Here is a 24,819-nt window from a genome sequence, read left to right on the forward strand (position 1 = left end):
AATGCATCTGTGATCTGCCCCTTACCCCACCTGGGGACACGGGACTTCACTACAAGATGTCACGTCAGAAGAACCCCCCCCCACCACTATTTGGATTCAGTTTATAAAATAGACCTCTTAGATTTGAAAGGGGTTTGGGTGAAGTTGGCGTCGTGATGAACTTTTGCGCCCAGTGATGAAACTACGTTTCGAGATTTATGTCCATAATAACTTTTGCTCACAATATATTGCCCTTTTAAAATATCCAAGTTTCATCACTGGCCGCGAAAGTTCAGCACGACGCCACTGGCCCATACAAAAGTATCCATTCCGTTTATTCCTACCCTAAGGATAGGCCATTTCTTAAAAAATTTTATAAAATAAAAGAAATTTTAAAATATTACCTGTATCAGCAGACGCCACCACGCTAAATAGTTGTTCCTCAGCAAGCACATGTCCTTGCCGACTTACATACATTTTCCATTGCCCAAAGTGATCTGGAGACACTCTTTCTATATTTATTTGACATTTCCCAAATTCATCGAAAGCAGTTCTTAATGTTGGATCAATTACTTTGCAGTAAATAGCATCCTCTGGACCAATCTCTTGTTGGACTCTACTGTGAAGATCCCATCTAAGTTTTAAGCTTTGTAACCCATCGTTTGGTTCTGAAAATTACGTTTAAAATTATTAACAGTCTGACTCTATAATTTATAGAAAAATATTTGTTGCAATAAAACACAAGGGTAAATATACATTTTTTAAAGAAAAGTAAAAAAGCCATTTCGAGGCGGTATTCGATCCCGCGAAGCCGTGAGTCTGACCGAGAGGTCAGGTCTTGCCCCGGAAGGGCGAAAGAAGCGGGTTCGAATCGCAACTCATGATCGAATTTTTTCTATTCCCTAAAATATATATATTTATGAAGCATTTTAATGCTATTAAACTAAATATAAAATAAAACACATAAATCAATTTTAGTAAGCGATAAGGAACCCACTCCACAAAATTATCCACTCAATACAATCCAAAGAACACAAAGTAAATTTACCTACAACGACCACTTCAATAAATGCCTTATACACAATCCTGGTGCCATAAACAATAGTCCATGTCCCATTGTGCCAACTACGAACATCCTTAACGATAAACGCGCATCTATCAGATTGCATTTCATAATGCTCATAATGGTCTCTATGTTCATTGCCGTAAGGATCAAGTAGCTTGCACGTTTCTGGCTCAGAGATTGGGTTGGCTAGAGCCACGTGGAAATTGTTGGAATATCCTACCACTATTCTACTGGGACTCGCTGATACAATATCTGTAAGGAAAATCAAGATAATTGAAGTAAACTATAAATTTATAAATAATAGAAGTAAACTAGTTTAGTGAGGGAGTCATTTTGTGTATTCCTGTGTTGATTTGGTTTAATGTATTTTTTTTTCAAAAAATGAGTTGATCAAATATTAAATTGGGTTTTTCAGAGCAATTACAGAAATTTCATTGTTAGATGTATCATAAATTTTATGAAGATTTTTCTTTGAACAAAACTTACCCATAATTTTTTTTATCTTACCTTCAACCGAAATCTCGATCGGCAACCTTCTCTGGACTTCTGTTACGAACCTCTTGCCGTTTGCTATTAAAGTCCAATTGCCTACAAAGTCCTCTGACAAAACTGTGATATTTACACCACAGTTGAAATCTGAACTTGTCAGCAATTCTAAGCCTTCCACTTTATCTTCTTTTAAGTTAATTTGTTTACCAAGTGGATTAACTATCATACAAGTTTCACTTGTATAAGCGCCTAGTTCTTGGATGGAAAAGCTATGGACACTTCCAAGAGATGTTGTTATTTCTTGCGCTTGGAGATACTCTACCTCTATTTCCTCTCGAACGTCTGAAAATTGTATGTTTTAAAGCAAATTATTCAGATGTTCATGATTCATGTATCATATTAAGGAAGGTAGGTTGAAAAAAATCCAGGTGTTTTTAAATTTATTTAACGAAATTTTTTGCCAGGTTGCCATACATCAAATAGCACGTAAAGGGTACATGTATAAAGAAAATATACATTAACATACAATGAATCCTAAGATTTAGATCAACAAAATACTTGAAAAGGAAATTGATTAGATATCGTATGCATCATCAAGGTATCAAGCATGATACCTTTCAAAAGATAAGCCATTGTATTTTCACTTAGGACTTTTGTCAAGCTAATCTATGCCCCATTTACTGGGGGCTACTTTCACATTTATAATTTTAGTATGGAGAGCAGGCATATAATCTTTATGGATATCTCTTTCTAATATAATGTATAAAGAAATCAGCTGACGCGTTGTTGCGTTGCGAACTAACACATTTTGTTTTTCCGAATGCTGACATAAGCATGCCAATTTGAATCTATTTAGTAGTTGTAAAATCATGATTCAGAAGATACGAAACAACACTGCTTATTAAATTTAAGTTTTGGTTTCAGTATCGATTACAGAATACTCTAGAAAAAATTATTCCAAATACCATCAATGTCCAGAATTTTTATTGATGGACAGTTTCTTAAAGATTTTTCCAGTAATTACATTAACTTGAACCTAATATAGTATTTAATTATCTGTGCCCGAACTTACCTGGGCTCACATTTACATCATACTCTTGAAACAGGATCGTTCCTTCACTATCCTCTGCTTTTAAAGTCCAAAGTCCGATATCATGTAAAGTCAAATTGAGGATTCGTACACGACAGTCACTAACATGTTCTAAATCTTCCAATAATTCATATTTATCACCGGATTCGTCATTGGGTTTAAATTGAACTTCAAGACCAGTTGGAGTTTGTAAGTAACATTTGTTTGTTTCAGAAAATAATGTTGTTGTAACTCCAGTTTCGAAAGATTCTCCTTCTATTCGGTTGATCGTTGTTGGGATCGAAGTAGTCGATGAAGGAGGGTAGGTGACACTAGAAGAAGTATCTGTAAACGAATTTTAAACATCAGCAACTTTTGTAGATGCACTATAAGCTCTTTTCTCCCTTTCTGAACCATGCAGTTACATTTTAGCTTCTAGTTTTGTGCTCTATATTTACATTTCTGTATTTGTTTCGTTTTAAGTCCTTGTTTTTGTTTTCTTATTCAATAGTGTGGTACAAACGCTTTCTTCTTTTCTTTCTTTAAATTAAAGGTGACTGTTTAAACTGGTAACTAAATTCGTACATAACTTTAAGAGACTATAAATCTAGTTTTGTAAAAGGCAAGTTCCGTAAACTAAATGATGTCTTTAAGGTTTTTGTATTGGGTTTTTACATTAATAGAGTCAATTTATAGTCAGTGTAGTAATCTTAAGACAATGACCCTATTTTGGAACCCAGAAAAGAGGCTCAGGCTAGTTCACTAATAAATAATTTTCACAAAAAAATGTTCAAAACAAAATGTAAAAACGTAAGAAACATCTCTTACACGATTGTCGAGGAAAACAAGAAAACATTAATTACCTGGTGCTGGATTAACGGTGATGTTAAGCAACTCATATCGGCTTTCTCCATTAGAAACAGCCCTTAAAAACCATTGTCCATTATCTGCTGGAGTCAAATTAAGAATCTTTACTCGGCACCGACTTTCGGATTCTACATCTTCCAGTAATTCATATCTTTCATCGGATTCGTCGATAGGTTTGAATTGAATTTCAACGTTATTTGGGGTTGTTAAATGACATTTTTGTACATCATCATCGTTAGTAATTACTGATATTATTAAACTGTCCCCTTCTTCAAGGTTGGTCGTTGTTGGAGGAGTAATAGCTGCTGCATCAGTATCTGTAATTTAGTATTGATTATGTGCTTATATATCACTCTTTTTGGTTACTCCTGAATACATTATATACATTTTTACATTTACGGGAGGTAACTTTTGTTTTTCACAAACGTAAATTAAGGAAAATAAAACTCAATATTCCGACAACTGTGAGATTACTAATGTGTGCCTTAAGTATAAATTATTTAAGCCTTAAAATATATCGATTTATGTAGTTTTCCTGTTTAATATAGTGCTTATCTTAATTAAATTTCAATGTAAAATTTAAACGTTTTTCTTTTACGTTCAAGGGTTCCGTTCGATTTGCTTGACTTATAATTCAATTGAAATCTTTGGTTTTTATTCCAAAGATCTCAATTCAACTTTGATATTCAGAGTAATTAATTCATATTTTGATTAATTAATGTAGTTAGATGGGTAATGATAAAAAAAAATTAAATACAAGGCTAGTTGTATACGCTTGTATCGCCGTATAATGAGTTCATAGAAAATTGTAGTTACTAGTTTCGTCGTGATAGCATTTTCATAATTCGTTTCACTTTTTACAAGTTTGGTCGTTCAATCAAACGTACTGACTGCTAAAAAGCTTCCAAATTATTTAAATTTGTCCATAATTAATGTCAATGAACGATGGATTGTAATTAAGATTATATTATCAATGTACTTTGATGTAATCTTAGAACGTGACTCGCCTCGCGTACACTATCCAATAGATAGGGTAAGTAGGCTAGATATATGAATTTACCTTTGACGGAAACTTCGAACGGCTGTATCTTCTCAAATGTTAGGCCTCGTGCAGTTAAAGCCCAACTGCCGACAAAATCTTCGGATGCTACAGTGATTTTGACACCACATGTAGAGCCAGCACTGCTGTATTTCACCACACTATCTAATGAAGCTTCTTCTAAGGAATGCTTTTCGCCATTTGGAGTTGTGATCTCACAAGATTGAGTGACGTCAGATTCGGGATCAGAAATCGAGATCTCGTGTTCGCGTCCAATGGTAGTAGTAATTAGTTTTTCTGGTAGATATTCTGGAAACATTTTTCAAGGAAATGTGTTGTAGACATTGTTATTTAAGTACTTACTTTAACGTTAATGATGCACATCAGGAATGTTTTATTTTGGATTTACGCTACATATCAGGTACATTATAATAATCTGCCTGCTCCAAAATATATTTGATTAAGTTAAGACTAAAGAGTAAATAAATAATCTTGTATTTGCTATGAGTAATGCAAACTAATGTTTGCAACAGGACTTAACATCACGTCATGACTAAACATTCAATGCGGCATTTAAGTGATAAGGCACATAATCCTAAAATTTATCTAATAAAAATAAAATAGACACACCACTTTTATCGTGACAAAATCAAACGTTTATCTCGAGAAAAAAAGAGCGCCAAAAGTGGTTTATCGCAGATAAAACCAAAACTAAAAGTAATTACACAAAATGCTCTGACAAATATCTTGCAAATGTTTTAATATAATTGTTTATGAAAAAAAATCATAATAAGTATTACCATGTCAAGTAGAAAACGTAAAAGTGTGAAAATTAGAGCTAACTTGGTGATTTTTTTTTATCGAGTAAATTTTAATATTGCACGCCTCATAAGCGAAGCGTTGAGGTGGGTACTACTGTCACTTCGCGCAAAACATCTGATTTTTCAAACTTAAAATGTCTTTATGTATCATACATTGCACTTGTAAGATAATACATACACACACATATTAAGAAAAAACACTATTTTTAACGTTCATGATATTTTTGATGTCATTTTTGTTATTTAAACTAGTTAAAAAACAGTTTAAAAAAGTTCTGTCTTGGACGTCCGTGTGTCTGTATGTGCGGATCCTTTTTCTTGTTAACACGATAGCGACCGAAATACTTTACTAATCGAGTCTTTTTTTTTCTCTTACGCTTGAGTATGCTCAGGAATAGAACCCTTTCATTTTTCAGGGTCTGATTCGATGTGGTTTAATTGTTATTAAATAAACAAAAATAATAATTAATAAATAATCTTCTTATATATAAAAATGAATCGCAAAATGTGTTGGTAAGCGCATAACTCGAGAACGGCTGAACCGATTTCAATAATTCTTTTTTTATTATATTCCTTGAAGTACGAGGATGGTTCTTATGTAGAGAAAACGTAAATATTATGTACCACGGGCGAAGCCGGGGCGGACCGCTAGTTATTTAAAAAAATTATGAGGCGTGCACTTTTGGATTTTCCAAACTATTTTATGTTTTTGATTAAACAGAATCGTTGAACATATCATCTAGTTTGATATATATTTTATTTTTTAGATTTGGTCTTGCATATTACACGTATCATCTAATAGAAGATTGGTTATTTTGCTTTATGCGCCCCCTTAACACTTATGTTTATATATTAAATACTTAATTATATTTATGGTGTTTCCAAGGTATTCTTTGAGTAATTTCGTAAATATAAATTTCAATTAATGTAAATGTAGGTCTTACCTGGTACTACATTCACGGTTAGATTATAGGGTTGATGCAGGGTTTGTCCTGCCAAGTCCACTGCATTTAAGGTCCAAATTCCATTGTCATTTGGAGTCAAATTCAGGATCCGCACGCGGCACCTGCTCACCATTGGCATATTTTCCAGGATCTCGTACTTTTCATCTGACTCGTCATTGGGTTTTAAACGAATAGTATCGCCATTTGGTTTTTGTAAATAACATTGTTCTATTTCAGCATCGAAAGTAAATACTGATAAGTCTAAGGACGTTACGGGAGCTTATAGTTGGAGGAATAGAGGATGATGAAGCATAACCTGTAAAAGAATTTAGAAATAAAAGGCTAGGCTTAATGATAATTGATAGCATAATTGCTACAGAAAAAGAAGAAGATCACCAATGTTGGTACATTACATGGTATATTCGTCTTAATTTTGTAAAAAAATATATGTTCTTTATTTTATACGACAGTTAAAAATGTTGTATGATCAAAAGTAATATTACTAAGCGTCACCAAAATGACTTGTGCAATGCGTATAATAATGAGAACTACCTACCTATTATCTAGAAATGTGATCTTAATAATTCTTCTATTTATACCTAATCCGCAATATGCATTTAATAACACCTTATCAATTGAGCAAGAAATACATTGCATTCTCCACAACCCATACATTTTTCATAATTATGATGACGACAACAAATAAAAATTATAATAAAATAAGCGTATACAGGGTGTAATCGTTAAGTGTGCACAAGCGATTATTCCGTAACTATTGCAGATATCAAAAAACTTTAAACTGATATCGAAAGTACTTAACCTAATGAGTAAAATGGCCATAATAAATTTTTAAAAATAAAACGAGAAATAACCAAAAATGTTACATTAAACGCTCCCATACAATTTATTTCCCATACATTTTGTATTCATAGTAGATTTTCGAAGTGACGTCCTTATTGTGCAATACAATGAGGAGGTCTATTTACAGTTTCTAAATGAACTTCCCTCCAAATTTGCGAAGTAATTAAAGCAGAAAACCAAAAAAACAAAAAAAAGCTAAAATCTTTCATATTAAATGTATAGGTTGATCCAAAAGTAATGATAATTGGGTATTTCCTGTGCACATAAAAATATAAAATAAATGTTTTATGCTTGCTCATGTAATCACTAAGTTATCACAAAAAAATTATATCTACAGGCCACGTTTCCAAGTATTAACATTAATTTTAATGTGAACAGTGCGAGCCAAAATGTTTCCCGACGAAAAGAAGAAACAACGATTCGACATTTAGAGGGTGAATTTCTAAATTTTTAATGAGTTCAGGATAATTTTTTGTCACGATTTGTGACCATGGGCGTTACCTGGGTTCACCATGTTTATGCTGAAACCAAGAAACAATCAATGGCCTGGATGCGAGCTTCCAAAGTGACGGTGAAGATTTTCAAAGTGAAAATTAGAGGGATAGATTAAAGCCGTAGTTTTTTGGGACGCTGAAGAAATGTGGAATATTTTAAGAAGGTAGCCACTACTACACAGGGCTCTTACTACACAGACCAAATTAAAAGATTGCGGGTTGGCGGAATGTTGGTTTACCAAGACAACGCACCAGATCACAAAGCGTCAGTTGCGATCCAGATCACAAAGCGTCATTTGCGATGGCTGCCAATCAAAAATCGGCATTGAAAATGCTTGAATACCCACCCTGTTTGTAAGATCTAGCTCCTAGTTAATTCTATCTCTTACCTCGGCACAAGAAACACCGTCGATACAAGAAATTTTAAGACGACAGCGAAGTGATGGCCGATTTTGAGGGGTTTTTGTAGATGAAGTCAAAGTTTTTTTTTTTCTGAGTTAAGGAAAAAAAATATCGAAGTATATTATCTAGTTAGAAGACTATCTAGAGAAATACATAATTATTTTAACTGTAATGACCTTGTTTAATATTGATTATCATTACTTTTGGATCAACCCATGTACATGGGATATTCATATCTCATACTAAATGTATGGGAGGGTTTAAAGTTAATTTTTTAGATATTTCTCGTATTATTTTTAAAAATTTATTATGGCCATTTTACTCATTAGGTTAAGTACTTTCGATATCAGTTTAAAGTTTTTTGATATCTGTAATAGTTACGGAATAATCGCCTGTGCACACTTAACGATTACACCCTGTATAATCATTTATTAATTAATTAGTTGAATTGTAACATATTATTATAAAACAAGTGGAAAAGTCCGTCATATCGTCGTATGAAAGATAGAGAAAAAGATAGGAGTTGTCTTTCACTACTCGCGAGACAGAGTGCACTGTGCACCACGAACTTCTCTTTTTTGAAACAACAACTGGATTGGCGCATCTGCATCCTACTATCCTACTTTTATGAACGCGAAAGTTTGAAAGAATGTATCCATGGATGTTTGCTTAACGAGATATTTGTTATTTTTTCAGGCCAAAACAGCTGATCGGATCTAGGTATACGATATTCTATCGATGAATGATTACACTGGTCAACAATGATTTTGTTGCCCTGGATGTGAAAGTGGTTTCGTTTAATTTAATGTATATTATATATAAAACTATTAATGGTTTTGGTAGATTGGCTCTAGTTTTTTTTTAATCCTAATTTTCTTATTAGACTCTAAAACGCAGCATGAAATAGACGGTATATTTGTTTAACATCATTTATTTATTACAAAGTTTTATTGAAGTAAAACTTCTTTAGGCGCGACTAGGGAGTAACTCAGATTTTTTTTCTGACGGAAGTAACGCTTACTATAGTCTGCGTAGTTTCCGCCATTTAAAAATAATAATTCTGATTGGTTGTAAGTATATGTCATATACTACACGCTTCTTGACTTATACGCCAGCTAGTGGCAAATATCATAATCAATTAGGATTATTTATTTTCAAATTTTCAAACGGATCAATTGTGAATAGCAAAGTGAATGAAAAATTCAACAGTTTTAAAAACATTATTTTAAATTGCAAAATTTTTTGAAAATCTCTAAATATACTTGTTTATTTATTACTTTTAAAATAAGTAAATTAAAAATAAAAATAAACATGTTGCGGATTATAATCAATCTATTTTAAATATTGCTGAAGACAAAGTAGTATCCATAGCAACAGATATGTATATAGGTTGTCATTCAGTTGAACAAGAAGCATATTATGTACGCCAACAATTTCATAAAATGTCAGTTATTGATACAGGAGGATCGCCTTATGAAATCATATTAGTTCTTAACAAATTTTACATTATTACAACCAATATTGATGTATCTGATGGCTTAGCCAACGGTTGTGTTGGAAAGTTAGTGTATATTGAACGTGATGACAGTGATAACATCATACGCTTATGGCTTGAGTTTCCTGGTAAGATAGGAGAGAAAATTAGGAAAAAAGCTGCCCATCATATTCAAACTCTAAACATTAGTAGAACAGCAGTCCCAATTTTACGAAGATCGTCATCTGTACCAATGAATAGAAATAAGACAATATTTGCAAAGAGAAATCACTTTCCATTAGTATCTGCTTGTGCGCTTACAATACATAAGTCTCAAGGTGGTACTTTTGATCAAATCGTTTATGAATACAATAAAAGTCACAGTCAGCAGCTGTTATATGTAGCATTATCACGAGTAACTGATATAAATGGATTGTTCATTGTCTCAAACACCGATGACAACAAATTTTATCATGGAAGAAAGCGTCCAGGGGGAATAGTTGATTTACAGTGTGAATTTGAAAGACTTTCAAATTCTCGCCTAATAACACAACAGGAAGAATTATATAACCTTGTAAATGAGAGTAACATTACACTATTTTCCTTCAACTGCCAAAGTTTACGTGCTCATGTTTCTGATCTGAATGATAAAGTATTAAAAAGGTCCACATTGCTGTTATTTTCCGAAACTTGGATGAAAAATGACGAACAAATTCTTATTGAAAATTTTTATTGCGTTACCCAATACAAACGACCCAACTCAACTGCTGGTGGAGTAGCTGTATATCATTCATCTACAGATACACTGAACAAACACCAATTCAAAATATTTCACCAACTATATTATCACAAATTTCCGATGAGGTTTCACAAATTGGTGACATCGCCTTGGTTCGATGTGTTAATACGAATGACCAACCTGTGATTATCGTTGTTATTTATATTTCTACAAATACTAGCCTGACAAATATCATAAAATTTATTCATCAGCAATTACTTCACTTCACAATTGAAGGTTCTCGACTTTTAAATAGTAATTATCATGAATTACCGATGATTCTAACTGGAGATTTTAATGTTAATTTTCGCTCTCAGGAATCTCAGCCGTTAATTGATTTTTTAGAAGAAAAATTTGATTTATCTATGAATACTTCTCGACTTCATTCAACAACGCGTTTCGGTACAACGATAGATGCTGTATTTTCAAGAAAAGTAGCAAATTTAGAGAGTAAAATTTATGTTTCACATTATAGTTACCACAAACCTATAATTTCGTACGTAAGAAATTATGATGACATTCAATTACCTGTTTCGAATGAATAATATTAATATAACATTTAAATAATCTTTGTAAAGCACATGAATAATAAATATAATTAAATTATAATATAATATTTATTTATTTAAGTTAATATTTAATCATTTCAGTGATATATGTCGTCAACGCCAAAGAAGTTTTACTTCAATCGCGCGTAAAGGTTACACGCACACACTTTTTTTTATTGTTTTGTTTTAGTATTTAATTAATTCAAATGGATATAAAAATAGAGAAAAATCACTAAAACTTATGAAATAGTAGTTACAAGGAAATAGATTTTATAAGCTTCTCTTCTTAGTTAATTTTGGGACAAAAGTTTTCTTATGGACCATCAGTAATCTGCCATCATGTGACGGTCCCATTTACCCTGATACCTTTATTCCATAATTTTTACTTCTTTTTCGATGCGTTCTTCTTGTTTCTCACAGAAATTTCGCAGATTTACTGGACATCTATCCAGGAGACTGTGGGGAAAGTGTAGCTTTATGTTCGTATTTGCTCATAAAATAATGAAGTTTTTTAACAACTGTTGTGCAATTTCTTTATAATTTGGTGTTTTAAATTTACCTTAAATTAACCAATACTATATCTCTTTATAATTTACATTCAGCATCAGTTATAAAATTTTGTTAAATTTTCATCTTTTATGAATTTTCGACACGCCCGTCCTGTAGGGCCGTCGGGTATTCTTCTTATACTTCTAGATTCTCTCAAAGGCCTAAATGTTCATATTTATTTAATTATTCCTAATGAATTTGCTTTGTCTTATTCTATTAATAAAAACATCAAGGGAATTTCGTATACCTATCCACTTTGCTGACCAAGTGCTACTGGGTTTCTTCAACTCAATACAAACCGAACATTGTTGTTCATAAAAATGATTTTTTTACAGAAACCATTTATTATTCTGATATTCTGCAGTCAGTTTTATAGAATACGGTTATGTCTGAGCGAAGAAATGTGCAGAAAACGTAATTCACCAAAAAAATAAACACTTATTAGTAACCCGTATTCTGAAGGGCCGTAAGAAAATTTAATATATGAAAATCCAAATTAAAAAAAAAACTAGAGCCAATTAAATAATTTTAATGATTACATTCGCAAACTGGGTACTTGAAATATATAAATCTGTAGAAATATCCAGGGCAACAAAAAAAAATTGTTTTTTTGTTGAGCTGTGTTATGATTGATATCTAGGTAAGCCTAGTAACGGAGTAAGAATAAATTAGAAGAGAAATTGAACTTTGAATATTTGCTTGAACGAGCTAATTCAGTTCAAAAAATAGTACCTGAATCCTGAAGTTTGATTTGAAAAAAGTGTTTTCGTGCTAAATAGTTCATTTATCCAATACAAAACTCTTGAACGCTCTATCAAGCTTTGACCAAGAGGAACGAACCTTAATAAAAATACTCACTAAAAGTGCAAACAAAGTGCACGGGGGCAGGTAATGATTGGCTAGCAATTCAAATTTCCCAAATAAGTAGGTAACAGTTTTCAAAGTTCCCAACTATGATGTTATCTAAAATTACTTAGTTCTGTTATCCATGTTAGTTTTATATCCACTATAAAGTCTATAATTAAAGATAGATAAATATATTTTATCGTTTAAAGTAAAACAATATCAAAGATAAATACCTCTACATTGAATGACAATTACTAGAAGCAGAAGGCTTGAGTCAAGGTTAGAATAACTATGTAATTAATGAGTTTTAAGGTATTTAAGTGGAATCGTAAGAATTATTTTTACACAATATTATGTTCAATTAGGTAATACTCAATAGATTCTATACAATATATCGGATCTAATCTAAATTATTATAAAGCTGAAGAGATTGTTTGTTTGTTTGCTTTACCGCGCTCATCTCAGGAACCAAGGGGCGGATTTGAAATTTTGCGGCCTTTGGACCAATAAGAGCAGAGCAATGCCGTGTAAAACCGAAAGGCACAGCTCGTATAAATTATAATATAAAACTTAAGTGTACTTTCATTATAATGATGTAACTCATGAACAAAAAACTCATCCCGGTACAATGACACACGGCTTTTCGCACTCAAAAAACTGGAAGTTTTACTGCGTAGCAGAATTCGGAGTAGGCATTTTCATTTGTGTAAATAATGGCACAAAATGTAGACCGTATATTCAGAGGAAGAATTTATAGGGTGTTATTAAAAATATAAAATTCCAATTTCGCGTCATACATCCCGGAAAATATTACAAATAATTCATAATTCAGTATTCACTTATTGAATTTGTTTCAATTACTTAATTGTAATACGGAAATTAAGTGTCGACTATGCTGTAAATACAATTTTATACACTCGTCACAGAGCAAGTAATATCTAGTAACACTCGTTAGAACACTTAAATAGCCCAGTGAAATTAGGTAAAAAAAGGGGTCAACCTCGGAATGAAAGATAATAAGCTGGAAATTGGTAAAAACTAAAAACCTTTGTTTTGTTACCCTAAATATTGTCTCAAAAGTCACAAATGCTATCGTGTCCGCGTCTTAAGATATTGAAGGTCAAAGGTCACAAAAAACGTTTTTTCGCGAATATCTCGGTTCCTATTGCTTAAATGATATTTTCACTCAGAGCAATAAACCTATATATATAGGTTTATTCCTCTGAGTATTTTCACCTATTATGAAAGTTGTAGAGTATAAAATTCTCTACAACTTTTGTCTAAACTTTTTTTTTATACGATCAACCGTTTTTGAGGTAGAGCGCGAAGAGTGCGCAGCGTACAGTCATATATGAACTAATGCAGGGTCAAGCGTGAGTTACGGTTATCAGTACGTTGTATAAAGTCAATTATTGGCAAAAAAATTATAATTATTAAGCAATGCCCATTATTTCTGTACGTATTCTTAATTATTTATACATATTTAATTATTCAACTATAGTATATTATTAATTCTGGATCGGATCGATATTTTAGTTATAACTTATAACTATATTTTAAAACAAAAAGACAGAAGGAAATATATTTTAGATATACCTTTATTTATCATTAAATATGGCATGTTATACATTTATTAAAATGTGATTTTAAATATTAAAATACTAAATAAACCTGTACAATTGTCAACACTTCCACCAACAAGTGTAGCAGCCCGTCAACATATCAATCGTGTCTACTACCAGATTCAAACGTGGGTAGGGAAAAAAAAAAAAAAAAAATCAAAAATATTAATTCTGTAACAAATAGTATTACAATTTAACAGTCATTGAGACATCCTTTTAAGGTGATGAATTAATTTTTCTAACATTTACGGCCCTTTTTAAACCTTCGTAATTTTTATATTATTAAAGTTGACGTGATGAAAATTCTTGACAAGAAAGTTCAATAGTAACAGAATACGTCTACCGTTTTAGAAACATGATTCCATGATATTTTCTCGATAGAAAAAAAATACAAAGTTCTCATTGTTATTTTTTTTTAATCTCTGGCATCTTCAAAATAACAAACGTAAAGTTACGACTTTTTGGATATTAACTATAAAATATACAACCTATACGTCTACCGATTTAGAATTTTGAAATATGCGATGGTTTTGAAATAAACAAGAAATACTTGAAATTAGCGCGCGACCAGCCAATATAGCGAGAGCCGCCCTGTACCTTCCCACCCCGATCGCTGCACGAGTCATTCCCGCTACGGCCGTCACACGGGGAACTTGTGTCGCTCGCGCAATCGTAACAAAGGGTGACAACACGATAAGACAAAATGAGACAAATGGGGACAATAAAGAAAATAAGAAGAAGAAACATAAAGGTTGGAGGAAAAAGAATGCTTACAATTGGAACAAATTAATGAAGTAAGTTGGTTTTATTTTAAATTTGATGATAATTGTATTATAGACGATGTTTGATATGTACCCCTGTTTTAAGTACATAACGAATGTGTAAGGTTTTTTCATTTATAGCATAGATAATCTTTTCAGAAATCCGGAATCCAGAAGGAAAATAAACCCACTGATTGTTCACAATGTGAACCCACTCCTTCGTAAGTACCTTTATTCAGTCAAAAATGTATGTTATCAACGCTCTACTGGTTTTATCGCATGATTCCATTTTTAGCAAAAAGCAACAAAGTGCAAAGAAATAAAAAATCATGGTGAACTTAGTGGAAGTATGGTGGACGTAATATGGAACAGGAGCTCATTGGAGTAGTATTATATTTAAAAAAAATACGAAAACATTTCAAGAATTACATTTCTTAGTAGGTGGTAGATAAGTATGTTGTATAAAGAATTTGATGTTGATATTTATTTCATTCATACTTACTACACCTGTGCGGGAAATTGCTTAGTACTAAAACAGGTTTATATTCATATTTACATAGTAATGTGAGTTTTCATTTCGAAAAATTTTGTGTAAGTATATTAAATTGAGTTCCTGGGTGATCTGGAAACACAATTGGGCCCGGAAGATGGCGCTGCAGTCACTCCTCCTAATCACATGAACCGATTTGGATGAATATTTGTGTGCACATTTCATTGTTGTGGGATGATTGGTTGATTCGTTTTCACATTAGCTAATATTATGTATTTTTGTTGTAAACTTAATTTAATGTTTATAATACATTATTATTGGTATAAATAAGCCAGTGTTCGTCTCACATTGCTGTACCTGCCTACCTACCCTACCAGGGCCTAACTTTGTTCTGGCTATTTTATTTTGATTATTTGTAATGAATAATTACAATTATAATAGAGTGCAAAAAATAAATATATGCGTCAATATATTTTGTGTTTTTTTTAAACAATTTTTTTATTTAAAAAAATATCATTCCGACCGCGGCTTTGCCCGCGTGGAATTAGGTTATATCGTGAATCCTGTTTTATCCCACAGAAGTGTTCAGTTCGGATAAAAAGTATCCTATGTGTAAATCCAGGCAATTAGCTATATTTTATCAAAATTGGTAATGTAGTCTTGACGTGATTAAGTAACAACTAACAAAAAAATATACAAATTAACATCCAAAGTTTCGCATCAGTTTTACTGTATTAGTGATATCTTCCACTCTTGACTTTGACTGAGAAGAATTAGGGTTTATAACTTCTTTCAGAAATAGTACCTTTCATTTCTGGGCATGATGTAATATCTACGTCAGCATCAAATTCTATCTAAATCAATTCAATAGTCCGCGTTATTGAGTACCATTTCATTTTTTCAGAGTAACAATATTTTTTGTTATTTTAAAGATTATTTATAACCTGTATTATTTTGTAATAAAGTAAACATTACGAAATAATAATAATTATTAATAATGTCTAAGTAGTTGTTAAAAAGAAGATTATTTGTTTATAAGCAAGAAAATAAAACCAATAAATCAACAATTAAATAAATGTATAACAATATTATAATTTCCAGTTCCTGAACTCCACCACCCGTTCCCCGCGATCCTGTAATAAACTCCTACTACATGTTCCTATTCATAGATCTAATTTCTATGACTGTTCCTTTACGGTCCGTGCTATCAGGCTGTGGAACAGTTTGCCCGATAAGATCAGAAGGGCAGGGTCATTGAATGAGTTTAAAAAGCAACTAAATATTTACTTTTTATCTTTATAATATCCGTATGTATGTATATGTATACTATGTTTATTTATTTATTTATTTAATGTTTTTTGTGTTCTGCACCATCAACCTCATCATAAAACGTAATTCTCATGATCCTCGACTAAAGGTTGCCTGGAAGAGATCGCTGCTTTAGCGATAAGGCCGCCTTTTTGTACGTGTTTGTTTGTATGTGTTTTTTCGTTTTGTTTTCCTTGCTTTTGGTGCAAATAAAGTATTTTCATTCATTCATTCATTCATTCATTACAACTGTATGACGACTCCATACATGTTTGTCCCGAGTCGGCCAGCGGCAGCGCGGCGAGTTTGCAAGAATGACTTCGCGCACACCCGCGTTCGCGATAGCGAGCTATTAGACTCCGCCCGCCAGGCAGTGGATTTTTTTTTGTGTATCGTCTTAAGCAATTAAATGCTTGTGTTAGGACATCTCGCTCTTCCGACAGTACATTATGCTTAAGTGTTACACGAATAACATTTTCTTATACATATAAAGAGAAATATGTAAAAATTATTTAGATATATGTATTATAGGGAACAGAACGAGTGTATATTTTGTGTGTGTGTGTGTGTGTGTGTGTGTGTGTGTGTGAGTGTGTGAATGTGCGTGTGTGTTTGTGAGAGAGTGTGTGTGTAGTGTGTATATTATATAATATGTTGCTTTATTTTAATTTATTTTATTTTATTTTATTTAATTTTAATAAGTCTTCTATTTCCTCATAATTTTTATTTTTTAACCATTTAATTAGTTGCAATTTACACTAAAATAATGCAATTTACACTAAGGTAGGGAAGAACTTAGAACCTCAAGAATGGGGCTGGAAGCTTGAAAATGAAGCTTGAAAATAACAACGTTATTACTTATTACCTCCAGCACCAGCCGAACTACTAAACACAATATTTTGCAATTGCAAAAAAAGTTGTGGTTCCCGCTGTGGATGCAGAAAATCAAGCCTACTATGTTCTTTAGCTTGTGGCCAGTGCAATGGACAAGCTTGCCTCAACGCTCCACTATATCCAAGTAATCCCGATGAAGAAAGCACATACGATCCTGAAATTCTAGAAGGTTTGGAAATGAATATGACCGATAATGAGGATGATGACAATGAATTGAATATTTTAGACCGACAACAAGAAGAAGACGACGAAGAAGAAGATAACTAGCTTCCATTCGCAATTTCATTCGATTCACAAATTATTTTAATATCTAAACTCACATTTTAATAAATGTATAACATGCCATATTTAATGATAAAATATAAAGGTATATCTAAAATATATTTCCTTACTGTCTTTTTATTTCAAAATATAACTAAAATAGATAATCCAGAATTAATAATATACTATAGTTGAATAATTAAATATAAATAATTAAGAATAAGTACAGAAATAATGGGCATTGCTTAATAATTATAATTTTTTTGTCAATAATTGACTTCATACAACGTACTGAATACTGATAACCGTAACTCACGCTTGACCCTGCATTAGCTCATATATGACTGTACGCTGCGCACTCTTCGCGCTCTACCTCAAAAACGGTTGATCGTATAAAAAAAAAGTTTTAACAAAAGTTGTAGAAAATTTTATACTCTACAACTTTTATAATAGGTGAAAATATCATTTAAGCAATAGGAACCGAGATATTCGCGAAAAATGGTTTTTGTGACCTTTGACCTTCAATATCTTAAGACGCGGACACGATAGCATTTGTGACTTTTGAGACAATATTTAGGGTAACAAAACAAAGGTTTTTACCAATTTCTAGCTTATTATCTTTCATTCCGAGGTGAAACCCCTAATATGACTGGGCTATTATCGCATATTCCAATACGGATCGATTTTCCTTGTCCAAAAGTTATTTTCAAGATAAAAGCTTAGTGCCATCGCGTATAATCCAAAACAAAAGAAAGAGAAGGATATAGTTTTTTTGATATCCAGATAACGTTACTTGACATTAGAAAAAAAGCCCTTTTAGCCGGTAGCCAACTCGGTTTTTAATTAAACACTTTTAAAGTAAAAATTAAAATGCGAGTGCCTCAAAAATCAAAATAATACAAAAACAACGGTGTTTTTTACAACCACACGAGTTTATCAACAATTCTAGTGACACATCTGTAAGCACGACGTATTAACACAGTTCCGGGAAACCACTTGATAATAAACTGTAAAAATCTAATTAAATATTGACTGTAAATCACTTGAAAACAAATATTACCTGTAATAAAAATGGCGCATATGAGCGCCAGACACGACCGCATGTTTTTACACCATGCGAGAAACTGCGCGCGCGCCGCGCGCACTTCAGTCGTCAGTACGTCACTTGCTTCGAGCGAATATGTTGATCAATTTAATCGATATAATCTACTCCCGATTTTTGTTATCTAATCCTTGTGATAAGTAATTTATGTCTTCTAACAAATGTATATACATAGTATACACCCTAGATATATAGATAATTTTTGAAATTTGAATAGTGTTCCGTTATAAATACGGCTATTTATGACCTTGTGACAAGCTACGTTATTAAAATATGGCAATGCTATACACAGTCTATAATGTATAATGTTTTATAAAAGAAATTTTAAGTTATTTATATAAATTTATATTTTAATAATTTTATAATTTATATTTATTTGTTATGTACCTACATATAACACGCCTTAACTATTAGAGGATGCATGGGGCCTCCCAAGAAGGACTTGCACCTGTTAGCAATTGTGACATCGCGCACACCTGCGATTCCAGAGAGTGTTGCGGCAATCATCGCCACCGCGACGCTTTAGCTGCCCCGCCGAGGACGACGAGCACTCTTGGTTCCAACATTGAACCGGGAGGGACGTAGTTTAAGACGATACACAAAAAAAAATCCACTGCTTGGCGGGCGGAGTCTAATAGCTCGCTATCGCGAACGCGGGTGTGCGCGAAGTCATTCTTGCAAACTCGCCGCGCTGCCGCTGGCCGACTCGGGACAAACATGTATGGAGTCGTCATACAGTTATAATATTGTCATACATTTATTTAATTGTTGATTTATTGGTTTTATTTTCTTGCTTATAAACAAATAATCTTCTTTTTAACAACTACTTAGACATTATTAATAATTATTATCATTTCGTAATGTTTACTTTATTACAAAATAATACAGGTTATAAATAATCTTTAAAATAACAAAAAATATTGTTACTCTGAAAAAATGAAATGGTACTCAATAACGCGGACTACTGAATTGATTTAGAATTTGATGCTGACGTAGATATTACATCATGCCCAGAAATGAAAGGTACTATTTCTGAAAGAAGTTATAAACCCTAATTCTTCTCAGTCAAAGTCAAGAGTGGAAGATAATATCACTAATACAGTAAAACTGATGCGAAACTTTGGATGTTAATTTGTATATTTTTTGTTAGTTGTTACTTAATCACGTCAAGACTATATTACAAATTTTGATAAAATATAGCTAATTGCCTGGATTTACACATAGGATACTTTTTATCCGAACTGAACACTTCTGTGGGAAAAAACAGGATTCACGATATAACCTAATTCCACGCGGGCAAAGCCGCGGTCAGAATGATATTTTTTTAAATAAAAAAATTGTTTAAAAAAAACACAAAATATATTGACGCATGTATTTATTTTTTGCACTATATTATAATTGTAATTATTCATTACAAATAATCAAAATAAAATAGCCAGAACAAAGTTAGGCCCTGGTAGGGTAGGTAGGCAGGTACAGCAATGTGAGACGAACACTGGCTTATTTATACCAATAATAATGTATTATAAACATTAAATTAAGTTTACAACAAAAATACATAATATTAGCTAATGTGAAAACGAATCAACCAATCATCCCACAACAATGAAATGTGCACACAAATATTCATCCAAATCGGTTCATGTGATTAGGAGGAGTGACTGCAGCGCCATCTTCCGGGCCCAATTGTGTTTCCAGATCACCCAGGAACTCAATTTAATATACTTACACAAAATTTTTCGAAATGAAAACTCACATTACTATGTAAATATGAATATAAACCTGTTTTAGTACTAAGCAATTTCCCGCACAGGTGTAGTAAGTATAAATGAAATAAATATCAACATCAAATTCTTTATACAACATACTTATCTACCACCTACTAAGAAATGTAATTCTTGAAATTTTTTCGTATTTTTTTAAATATAATACTACTCCAATGAGCTCTTGTTCCATATTACGGCCACCATACTTCCACTAAGTTCACCATGATTTTTTATTTCTTTGCACTTTGTTGCTTTTTGCTAAAAATTGAATCATGCGATAAAACCAGTAGAGCGTTGATAACATACATTTTTGACTGAATAAAGGTACTTACGAAGGAGTGGGTTCACATTGTGAACAATCAGTGGGTTTATTTTCCTTCTGGATTCCGGATTTCTGAAAAGATGATCTATGCTATAAATGAAAAAAATCTTACACATTCGTTATGTACTTAAAACAGGGGTACATATCAAACATCGTCTATAATACAATTATCATCAAATTTAAAATAAAACCAACTTACTTCATTAATTTGTTCCAATTGTAAGCATTCTTTTTCCTCCAACCTTTATGTTTCTTCTTCTTATTTTCTTTATTGTCCCCATTTGTCTCATTTTGTCTTATTGTGTTGTCACCCTTTTTTACGATGGCGCGATCGAGCGACACAAGTTCCCCGTGTGACGGCCGTAGCGGGAATGACTCGTGCAGCGATCGGGGTAGGAAGGTACAGGGCGGCTCTCGCTATATTGGCTGGTCGCGCGCTAATTTCAAGTATTTCTTGTTTATTTCAAAACCATCGCATATTTCAAAATTCTAAATCGGTAGACGTATAGGTTGTATGTTTTATAGTTAATATCCAAAAAGTCGTAACTTTACGTTTGTTATTTTGAAGATGCCAGAGATTAAAAAAAAATAACAATGAGAACTTTGTATTTTTTTTCTATCGAGAAAATATCATGGAATCATGTTTCTAAAACGGTAGACGTATTGTGTTACTATTGAACTTTCTTGTCAAGAATTTTCATCACGACAACTTTAATAATAGTGGCGTTTTACCTGAAATAAAACGCATATTAAACTACTTACCTCACTGGAAGCTTATTATTGAGAAGGCACTTCCGTTTCCGTCGATTTCTACCAGTTTCGTACCATATTCCCCTCCATTTTCCATCTATAGTGGCGACACCTGGCGGCCGCGCGCCTTTTTTGTGTTTACGATTTGAGCACCGCGCCATTTTACATCATTGGCTCTATTTCACCAGGCAGGAGTAAAAACTAAGCTTCCAGTGAGGTAAGTAGTTTAATATGCGTTTTATTTCAGGTAAAACGCCGCTATTAAACCACTAGACCGTCACTGGAAGCTTATTATTGAGATGTGTTTGTTATCGCCTGGTGTTGCCACTAAAAAGGGGAAGACATAAAAAAGACCAACGCCAATGTGATTCAATGAAAAAACTATTTCAATAAAGAAATAAATTTATTTCATAATTTTAACAAAGTAGGTTAATATAATAATCACATGAATGTTTGTTATAAACATAAAAAGAAATCAACACTTGACCGTATACTAATTAACATATTGGATAACATAAACATTTAAACAATTTAAGGTAAACATACTCTGCTATTTAATTAATAGGAACAAATAATTGTGTAATATTTTCAGAATTAGAATTTTTCATTACTTCCCGTCTATAAAACTTTTGGAATGTATTAGCCGATCGCCAATTACCTCTGGCTAAGATATCCTCCAGGGAATTATTGTCCAGCCAACTTTTTGAAGCAACAGCGGCTCGTACGCTTCCTGGGCTAGCTATAATCTTCGCTTCCTTAAACAAAGTTTTTACCCAGCCGGCTATCACGGTGCGTGATGCAGGTTTCGCTTGCCCCCGAGTAGTAATAAATAAATTATCTGTTTTTGCAGCTGAGCGTCTATCCTGCAAAGCTGTTATAGTCTGTTCAATCCAAAAAATTGGATTAAGCTTATGATTTTCGTTATTCAAAAATATTCTCCAACCGGATTCAGTATAATTACAGCTGTCTGTTTTTGAACCAAACTGTGGCCAGAATATTACACTATCCTGGGATCTAATATAGTGATCAGCATCTATTGTAAGAAGAGTTAAATCATGTATGCGCCTGCCTGAACATAATAATAATAAAATAGCTGTATGACGCGCTATTTGAAATGTGCTATTAAAGTCTATTTCGTAGTTCTTTAGGTAATTCAAGAGTGTACTAACGTCCCAAACTGGCGGTCTGATGGGCTTTGTAGCCCTAAGTGAAATTGATTTTAAAATATGTTTAACTAGACTGTGCGAACTTAAATGACTGGATGAATCAGGGTTACAGAGTGTTGAGACTACCGATTTGTGTAAAAGAATCGTATTATATGATAATTTGTGAATCAAACATAAATCTGATAGAAATTGGGCTAGTTGTGACCCCGTGGGATTTTTAGAATCAATCTGTTTCGAATTAGACCATGAAACCCAACGTTTCCAAGCAGCCTCGTAAGTCTTAATTGTGGATTTTCGCCAGGAGCCTTTAAGCAACGATATTTGATCTGTGGACCAATTTTCTACTTCCTCGGTCCACCCCCACATTTCCAAACCTCCAAAATTATTTCCCCTACTCGCGGTGGTGGAAGCCCTGTCGACGTGTCGACTAGATACTTCTGTAGGTCTGTTAGAGTCAACGGTGGCGCTAAGGCTCGCGCCTTCAGGTCTGCGCGCCAAAACACCTGTTTCCACCGAGGTGTTATCAATAAGTATATTCCCGTCGACTGGTTTAGGTGAGTCAAGACTTTTGGCATAAGGAAAGGTGGAGGAAAGACCCATGCAAGTGGAAAGTTCCACGGGGCACTGAAGGCGTCGTGAAAACAAGCCTTTTGATCCTTCAAATCTCGAGACACATAATTGTAGACTACATGCGCCGTCTCCGATGCAAACAGGTCTACGATTGGAATCCCCCACTTGGCAAATACTTTGTTTGTACAGGCTGGCAAGAGGTGCCATTCTGGAAGACACCAATGACGGGACAGATGATCGGCCTGACTGTTGAATTTGCCTGGGATATAGTGAATGCTCATGTGTATCTGGTGCTGGTCCAAGATATTGAAAATCTTGTACGTTATTTCCATCAACGCTCTTGATCTCGTGCCTCCTTCCTTGCGTAAGTAAGCAACAGTTGTCTTGCTGTCGCATTGTATGAGAACCGAACTGCAATACAGCACCTGAACCTGACTTTGGAGAGCATATAATATCGCTAACATTTCCTTCTGGTTGCAGTGCAGGCTTTGTTCCCTCTGCGACCAGGTTCCCGAGACCGTTACATTGTTCATTTGTGCTCCCCAAGCTTGATCGGATGCATCTGTGACTAAGAAGTGCATCGGAGGAGGGTAATGTAGCGGGCTTGCAGAATGACAATTCTCCATCCACCATTCTAACTCTTTCAATACTTCCAGAGGAAGTGGATAGGGCTTCGCCGTTAGGTTTGGTAGAGAATTCATGAATTGTAACAGCTGACGATGCATGAGCCGACCCCTTGTTACAACAAAACTGGCAAAGTTTAGTAATCCTATCAGTTTCTGAAGTTCCTTCAGGGTCGCGGTTCGCTGTTCGAGCATCCGGGTTACTTTTCCCATTATTCCGATCGCTTTTTCTCTTGGCAAAGATTTTAAGTTGTCCCAGGGATCCCATAGTACCCCTAAATATTTTATGCTTTTCTGGGGGTTCAAGACAGACTTCTTGAAGTTTACTAGCCATCCTAGATTCCTAAAGACTTCCACTGTGAGATCGACATGCTCGCGCAGCACGTCTAAATTTTAATTTGCCAGAAGGTAATCGTCGAGATACACTACTATCCGTATCTTCCATCTGTCTCGCAACATTTGTGCCACCCAATTTGTAAGTGTCGCGAAGGTTTTGGGAGCTGTGCTTAACCCAAACGGTAGGCATGTCATTTCTAGTAGCTCTTGGTTGTATATTAGGCGAAGGAAGCGCCGATGAGACTTCTTTATGCTCAGATGAAAATAGGCCTGGGACAAGTCTATTTTGCAAAGCCAGTCGTGGGGTTGCAAAAAATCTGATATTTTGTTCATATTTATTAATCGGAACGGTTCTGTTAATACATATTCGTTTAGCGCCTTCAAGTTGAAAATGGGACGAACTGACCCGTCCTGCTTTGGCACCAGAAATAGATGAGATATGAAGCTTTTTGATTTTGTCGCTACTTTTAAAATTCCTTGCTTTTTCATGTTTTTTATGATAAAAGACATTTCCTTCGAGGTCGGAGTGTGAAATGGGCCTCCGTTTACATTTGGATAGCAAAGGGGTGGCTTTCGAAAAAATGGTATGCGATACCCCTGAATTAACTTTAAAACTATTTCT

General features: G+C 33.6%; 2 protein-coding genes and 2 long non-coding RNA genes across 6 annotated transcripts in view; 3 read left to right on the plus strand and 1 right to left on the minus strand.

The window, feature by feature from the left end:
• LOC149479352 (uncharacterized) overlaps nucleotides 1–18,726 on the minus strand; it is a 29,304-nt gene extending 10,578 nt beyond the window's left edge. For both annotated transcript variants that reach the window (XM_089708162.1, XM_089708164.1), the window contains exons 1-8: nucleotides 18,623–18,726; nucleotides 6,275–6,590; nucleotides 4,531–4,818; nucleotides 3,467–3,787; nucleotides 2,607–2,948; nucleotides 1,553–1,876; nucleotides 1,028–1,297; nucleotides 384–647 (exon numbers count right to left, since the gene is read on the minus strand). In XM_089708162.1, the coding sequence (XP_089564288.1) occupies nucleotides 384–647; nucleotides 1,028–1,297; nucleotides 1,553–1,876; nucleotides 2,607–2,948; nucleotides 3,467–3,787; nucleotides 4,531–4,818; nucleotides 6,275–6,413 (1,948 nt within the window). In that variant the 5' untranslated portion in view covers nucleotides 6,414–6,590; nucleotides 18,623–18,726. The remainder of the gene's footprint in view (nucleotides 1–383; nucleotides 648–1,027; nucleotides 1,298–1,552; nucleotides 1,877–2,606; nucleotides 2,949–3,466; nucleotides 3,788–4,530; nucleotides 4,819–6,274; nucleotides 6,591–18,622) is intronic.
• Nucleotides 1–24,819, plus strand: part of LOC149479341 (uncharacterized) — a 381,306-nt gene that overhangs the window by 165,006 nt on the left and 191,481 nt on the right. The window lies entirely within an intron of this gene.
• The window catches only part of Atu (Another transcription unit), a 463,287-nt gene that overhangs the window by 27,501 nt on the left and 410,967 nt on the right, over nucleotides 1–24,819 (plus strand). The window lies entirely within an intron of this gene.
• LOC149479353 (uncharacterized) lies at nucleotides 14,274–15,779 on the plus strand. Its single transcript, XR_016317261.1, has 3 exons — nucleotides 14,274–14,642; nucleotides 14,769–14,830; nucleotides 14,905–15,779. It is a non-coding gene; the product is annotated as an uncharacterized LOC149479353 (long non-coding RNA).

The sequence above is a fragment of the Colias philodice genome, chromosome 20, assembly GCF_061535455.1.
Source record: "Colias philodice isolate Cphi_HAF_F1 chromosome 20, ilColPhil1 Martin Lab GWU primary, whole genome shotgun sequence".
Lineage (NCBI taxonomy): Eukaryota > Metazoa > Arthropoda > Insecta > Lepidoptera > Pieridae > Colias > Colias philodice.